Consider the following 7,334-nt stretch of genomic DNA (forward strand, 5'->3'; position numbering starts at 1 on the left):
CACAAAAAAAAAAAAAAAAAAAAAAAAAAAAAAAAAGAAAAAGTAATCAGTAATGAAAAAATCTCCCACACATAAAAGTCCAGGGTCAGATGGCTTCCTAGGGGAATTCTACCAGACATTTAAAAAAGTAGAAATGGAAGGAAAACTTCCAAACTCCTCTGAAGAGATGCAGAAAAAGCATTTGACAAAATACAGCATCCATTCTTGATTAAAAAAACAAAAACAAAAATCCCTCAACAAAGTAGGGAGAAAGGGAACATACCTCAAAATCAGAAAGGCACACAGCTAATAGTCCTCAAAGGGTAAAAACAGAGCTTTTCTTCTATGGTTAGGATAAAGGATGTCTACTCTCACCACTGTTATTTAATATAATACTACAAGTCCTAGCATCAACAATCAGACAACAAAAAGAAATAAAAGGCATCACCATCAGTAAGGAAGAATTCAAAATTTCACTATTTGCAGATGACCTGATACTCAACATAGAAAACCTGAGACTCCACCAAAAAAAGCAAGAACGAATACATGAAATCAGCAAACTCACAGAATATAAAATCAATGTACAGAAATTTTGCATTTTTTAAAAAAATATTTGTTTATTTTTGAGAAAGTGTAAGCAGGGAAGGGCCAGAGAGAGAGGGGTACAGAGGATCTGAAGCCAGCTCTGTAGTGAGCCTGATGGAGGGCTCGAACTCAAGAACCGTGAGATCATGACCTGAGCTAAGGCCAGAGGTTCAACCAACTTGAGACACCCAGATGTCCCAAAAAATCGACTGCATTTCTATATACCAATTATGAAGCAGCAGAAAAAGGAATCAAGGAATCAATCAAATGCTTACAAATATACTATCATAAGATATCTAGGAATAAACCTATCCAAAGAGGCAAAAGACTTGTGCTCTGAAAACTATAGAAAACTTAAGGAAACTGAAGAGGACACAAAGAAATGGAAAAACATTCCATGCTCATGTATTGGAAAAATAAATATTGTTAAAATGTTTATACTACTCAAAGCAATCTATACATTTAATGAAATCCCTATCAAAATACCACCAAATTTTTCAGAGCTAGAACAAACAAACCTAAAATTTGTATGAAACCACAAAAGACCCCAAGTAGCCAAAGCAATCTCGAAACGAAAAGCAAAGCTGGAGGCATCACGATTCCAGACTTTTAGCTATATTACAAAGCTATAGTCATCCGGACACTATGGTACTGGCACAAAAACAGACATATAGATCAAGGGAACAGAACAGAAAACCAGAAATGCACCCATAACTGTAAGGCCAACTAACCTTTGCAACTAATATAATGGAAAAAGGACAGTCAATTCAACAAATGATGCTAGGAAAACTGGACAGCAACATGGAGAAGAATGAAACTGGACCACTTTCTTATACCACACTTAAAAACAAATTCAAAATGGATGAAAGACCTAAAATGTGAGACAGGAAACCATCAAAATCCTAGAGTAGAACACAGACAGCAACGTCTTTGACCTCAGCCAGGCCGCTTCTTATTAGACACATCTCTCTTTTTTCAAATATTCAAACTTCTTTTTTTTAAATGTTTTAATGTTTTTTTAAATTTATTTATTACTGAGAGAGAGAGAGACAGTGTGAGCAGGGAAGGGTCAGGGATAGAGGGAGGTACAGAATCTGAAACAGGCTCCAGGCTCTGAGCTAGCTGTCAGAACAAAGCCCGACGCGGGGCTTGAACCCACGAACCGTGAGATCATGACCTGAGCTGAAGTCAGATACTTAACTGACTGAGCCACCCAGGTGCCCCAAGACACATCTCCAGAGGCAAGAGAAACAAAGTAAACATTAACTATTGGGACTTTACCAAGATAAAAAACTTCTGTAAAGTGAAGGAAACAGCAAAACTAAAAGGCAGCCTACAGAATGGAAGAAGATATCTGCAAATGACATATTTGATAGGTAGTATCCAAAATCTATAAAGAGCTTCTCAAATTCAATACCCAAAAACAAATAATCCCATGAAGAAATGGGCAGAAGACATAAACGAGATGTTTTAAAGAAGACATCCAAATGGCTAACAGACACATGCAAAGATGTGCAACATCACCCATCATCAGTGAAATACACATCAAAACTATGATGAAATAACACTCACACCTGTCAGAATGGTTACAATTAATAACACAAGAATTAACAGATGTTGGCAAGGCTGCAGAGAAATGGAAACCCTCCTGTACTGTTGGTGGGAATGCAAACTGGTGCAGCCACTCTGGAAAACAGTATGGAGATTCCCCCAAAAAAGGTAAAAACAGAACTAGCCTATGATCCAGCAATTGCACTACTAGGTATTTACCCAAAGGAAACAAAAATACTGATTCAAAGGGGCACAAGTACTCTAATGTTTACAGCAGCATTTATCAACAATAGCCAAATTAGCAAAAAGTCCAAATGACCATCAACTGATAAATGGGTAAAGAAGATGTGGTATGTATATGTGTGTATATATATATATGTGTGTGTGTACAATGGAATATTACTCAGCCATCAAAAAGAATTATATCTTGACATTTGCAACGATGTGGATGGAGCAAGCTAGAGTGTGTTATGCTAAGTGAAATAAATCATAAGAGAAAGATAAATAATATGATTTATCTCATATGTAAAATATAAGAAACAAAACAAATGAACATAGGGGAAAGGAACAAAAAAAGAGAAGGAGGCAAACTATAAGAGACTCTTAACTTCAGAGAACAAATTGAGGGTCGATGGAGGGGAGGTTGGCAGGGGATGAGCCTAATGGGTACTAAGGAGGGCACTTGTTATGTTCAGCACTGGGTTTATATAAATGATGAATCACTAAATTCTACTCCTGAAACCAGTATTACACTATATATTAACTAAATAAAATTTAAATAACAACTTGAAACAAACCAAAAGCAACAATAAAAAACAAAGTCACTATAATAAAATACCAGAATTTAGGGCACCTGGGTGGCTGTGGGTTAAGCGTCCAATTTTGGCTCAGGTCATGATCTCACAGTTCGTGGGTTTGAGCCCCACGTCGGGCTCTGGGCTGACAGCTAATTCAGAGCCTGGAGCCTGTTTTGGATTCTGTGTTTCCCTCTCTCTCTGACCCTACCCTGTTCACACTGTCTCTCTCTCTCTCAGAATAAAACATTAAAAATAAAAAAATAAAATACCAGAATTTGAAAAGTATATATATCTTCATATTTATATTCCTCTTACTTAGAAAAATCTCTGGGGTACATTAATTGTTTTTGTAATGGAAGCTCAGAGTTTTAACTTTATCATTTTTCTAAGGACTATAAGGATATAAGAGGAAATTTCCATTCAAAATTTTAAATGCAATAAAGTTGTTAAAGAAAAAACTTTTGATGCAGACTCCAATCCTGTTATATATTATCATAAGTGGTCTATATTCCAGGTTTTTAAAATATCAAAACTAATAGAATTACTTTAACAAAAACAATAACCTGTTACTAACATAGGAAACACACAGAATACAGAAAATAATGTTGGGATGATTAGTGCAAAGTGATGAAAATCAAATGAGATCAGCAGACTCGTTTTAAGAAATATTATTAAGGAGTAAAATATGCATGTTATTTTTCATTAGTGCATTTTAAATTAATTATGCAATAAGGAATGCATAATAGTTATTTTAAAATGCATGAATTACATAGCATGCTACCTGCATCTAGTGACTGAGAGCAGATTCAAAGATTTTGATAATACAGGGAAGTTTCATATTGCACAGATTTACAAAAGTAATAATTTCCCAATTTAACACATACACATTCCCTTAGGAATTCTTCTGTAATATCCTCTTCTAAAAGCTGTTCAACAATATGTAGAGCTTTTCTCTCAAATTCAATCTTCTTTCTCACAGCCGCTTCTAGTTCTGCTTTCCTAAAATTAAAAAAAATTAAAACTTAAAAGCTTTTCTACTTACAAGTTTAATTATAGCCAATTTTCTGTCTTATAATACAGCACAAACATAACGTGGTATTTTGGTACTTAAACTTCTATTTTTTAATGGTGTTACTTTTGATGAATACTTCTCAAAATATTAACACACAGAAGTCTGCCACAGTAACAGGACTATTTGATTTCCAAGAGTCAAAACACATGGAAGAAAATCAGGTGAAATCGTTTTGCCAGATAGTGTTTGTATTCTCTCAATCATTCCTGTGTGTACCTAAGAAGACAAGCTTTTCCTCTGAAATCCTTAGAAATCAGGAGAGATTTGAGAGGAAACAGACAACTTTAGCTGTTCTTACAAGTAAAAACGTGTGTCAAGTCTCAAAAGTTAACTGACAGCTCGGTTTGACAAGATGGAGTCATATCTGCAAAGAAGTGTTTACTTATTTTGTCGTAAAATCTTATTAAATAACTATATTGTCATGACTGTGTAGTTGAGGAACACAGTCCTCCCTGGAAGGCTGCTCCTTGTCTTGGCACCTGGGACTGTTATCAGCCTTTGCTGGCCCCTACACATCATGGAACATCAAAGCAGAGGCCATTTGATCAAACAATGGCTCTAGGAGAGTGATTCTCAACTCTAGTTGCACATTAGGATCATCTGAGAAGATTTCTTTAAAAGATGCCTATGCCTACATTCTACTGCAGGTGAATTCAACCCGAGTCTCTGAGGATGGGCCCTAGTTATTGGTGTTTTCTTAAAAGTGCTCCAGATAATCCTAATATGCAAAAGGGTTGAGAATCCTTCCACAGGACCAAAGATACCCAACCATCTTGGAAACTTATCTGCTCCTTTCCTGCACTCATTTCTCCTTTCCTACCAGAACTACCTTTGCTGGCCTCCTGGGCCTTGACTTCACTCTCATATTTGGATCTAGAATGTATTCATTTTTTCTCCCTATTTTCATTGACTCCCAAGACTTTAATTCTTTGACTGGAGCAATAATAGCCTACAAAAACAACAATGAGAGTAACACTCCACAAAAAAAGGAAGATGACATAGGATTGTCAACTATTTCTTTTGTCAAATAAGGGCATTAAAATAAGAAGAAATTTGCAACCGGGGCACCTGGGTGGATCAGTCAGCTAAGCAGACAACTTCGGCTCAGGTTGTGATCTCAAGGCTCGAGTTCGAGCCCTGTGTCAGGCTCTACTCTGACAGCTTGGCGCCTGGAGCCTACTTTGGATTGTGTCTCCCCTCTCTCTGCCTCTCCCCGCTTCATGTTTGGTCTAAAATGAATAAATGTTAAAAAAAAATTTTTTTTTAAAGAAGAAATTTGCAACAACTGTTTTCCCACCATTTCATAAAGGCCATTCTTACATCAACAAAGTATAAAAGACATGAATATAGATTAAAAGACAGTTCTCTATATTCAATGTATTTTGCTTTATGAAAAACATTATTTTATTTTTCTCATATTGCTGCCTACCAATAAAAGCTATGCCATGTACTAGGATAAGTCTACAACCTGCACTAAGGAATTCCTGACTCAAGCTGTTAACTATCTAAACCTTCGGTAAGAGCCACACTCACTTTTTTTTTTTTTAATATTTATTTTTGAGAGAGAGACAGAGTATGAGCAGGGTAGGGGCAGAGAGAGAGAGAGAGAGAGAGAGAGTCTTTTCCCTTAGAGCACTTATCACAATTGTAATTATCCATTCAATTGTGATAATTTAATTGGTATTTCTTTGTTCCACTAGAAAGGGACTGTGTCTATTCTGCTCAAAACCGTATCCCCAGGGCCCAAGACACGTCTGGCATATCTCACACTCAGTAAATAATTTTGAAAGAATGAGTAAATGAAAGCCAATACTTGATAAAAAGATAAATCACAGACATATAAGTATTTTAATCATCTTCACAGACTACTCCTAAAAACTTTTTGTGACAGGAGTTAAATCTATCCTTTTTAGGAGATACCAAGACACGGAATAAGACTTTTTGCTGAAAATATGGATATGATGTAAACAAAGAATAGAAAAGGTTTCTTGGAGTCTCTAGCATATAGAATAATAAAAATAAAAATAAAGTGGACCTGAAGAAGTAGAAAAGGAGTGCCTGGTTAATTTAGGAATGTTTATTCCCTTACAAATCTTTCTACAGATACTTATACCCACACCAGTAATCTAAAGTGTCTTGATTTCGTTTTCTTAAAGCCTGGAGTAAAGGGATATAATGAGTCTATGGGAGAATTTATAGTTATTCTCAGATTTCCCCTTCTCTCATAATAATTTTCTCTATGGTATCACCCATTATCGTTTTTAAAAACAGTTCATTAATATGAGATCAACAGATAAGTTAATGCAGTTGTTCAAATAGTTCTCATACCTTTTAGAAGCATCTTCTTGTTTTAAGGCATTTGTTTGTTTACCACCTATAATTAAAAAAGAAAAATAGTAGGTCATGTCTACACAAACACTAGTTTACAGGACAGATTCCTGCTTAAACTGCAGACAATCTTTTCTTCTTTTCCCACACATTACAATCCTCTGTGTAAAACAAGTCACGTGGAACCGGAATCCAGTTTGCTTCCGTTAATCATTTCCAAATTTTTCTTGGTTAAAATGTATCTCTTTTGGGACTGAATTTTCTCATGTATCACAGTGGCATGGTTATGCGTTCCTGAAAATCTGAGATACTGGTACTTCTGGAGACAACCTCTCTCCATCCCCCAAATGTTCGCTTGCAGGTAGACTGTGGGTGTGACGCCTCAGCGGATCATCCAAGGACCGACGCAGCAGTGTATCTGTCTCGAAGGTGGGCCGGTGTGAGGTTCAAGGCCAGCTGCACACGGCCTGCCTAGGCTGCCCTGGTCACTTACCCATTCTGGCCACCTAGCTCTAGGCTCCAGCACCTCTACTCCCTCTCCCTCAGAGACAGCCTATTCTGGAGGAAAATCTTGAGACATTAGTGTAAAGAGGTGGGGGTCTGGCCAGAGGTCTTCTGCAGAAGACCCGAGGACAGCGATGAGACGCTCTCGGCCCTCTCTGCCCTGAAGACCTCCGCCCCGGGAACAGCCTTGGGGAGGGGGGGAAGGGTGTCCCCGCAGGTCTTAGTCTGGAACCCTGTAGGGGTTCAGTTCTCAGGGTCCAATCATGGGATGAGGCCCTTCTTCCTACCTGTGGCGTTTCGAGAAGCGCGGGGAGTCCGGGCTTTGAGGCGGGCCGAGCGCGGCCCAGCCGAGTCAGCCATGGGAAGCGTCGTCAGAGGGTCAGACCGGTAGCTGGCTTCTCCCGAAGCCCCGCCTCCCCTCGCGTAGCGCGGGGCGGGGCCGGCCGGGGCGGGGCGGGGCCCGCAGAGAGGCCTGGGCGGCCGGAGGAGGTGGAGGAGAGGGCAGAGAGTGGCGAGAG

The 7,334-nt window shown here is 38.4% G+C and overlaps 1 protein-coding gene across 2 annotated transcripts in view; it reads right to left on the bottom strand.

Moving 5' to 3' along the window:
• Positions 1-7,315, bottom strand: part of RPAP2 (RNA polymerase II associated protein 2) — a 106,256-nt gene extending 98,941 nt beyond the window's left edge. The window contains exons 1-3 of one of the 2 annotated variants that reach the window (XM_077746013.1): positions 7,104-7,315; positions 6,313-6,358; positions 3,797-3,911 (exon numbers count right to left, since the gene is read on the bottom strand). In XM_077746013.1, the coding sequence (XP_077602139.1) occupies positions 3,797-3,911; positions 6,313-6,358; positions 7,104-7,176 (234 nt within the window). In that variant the 5' untranslated portion in view covers positions 7,177-7,315. The remainder of the gene's footprint in view (positions 1-3,796; positions 3,912-6,312; positions 6,359-7,103) is intronic. The other variant, XM_077746012.1, reaches the window with a different exon arrangement.
• Positions 7,316-7,334: the final 19 nt, after the last annotated feature.

This window comes from Crocuta crocuta, unplaced genomic scaffold (genome assembly GCF_008692635.1).
Source record: "Crocuta crocuta isolate KB4526 unplaced genomic scaffold, BGI_CrCroc_1.0 scaffold48, whole genome shotgun sequence".
NCBI lineage: Eukaryota > Metazoa > Chordata > Mammalia > Carnivora > Hyaenidae > Crocuta > Crocuta crocuta.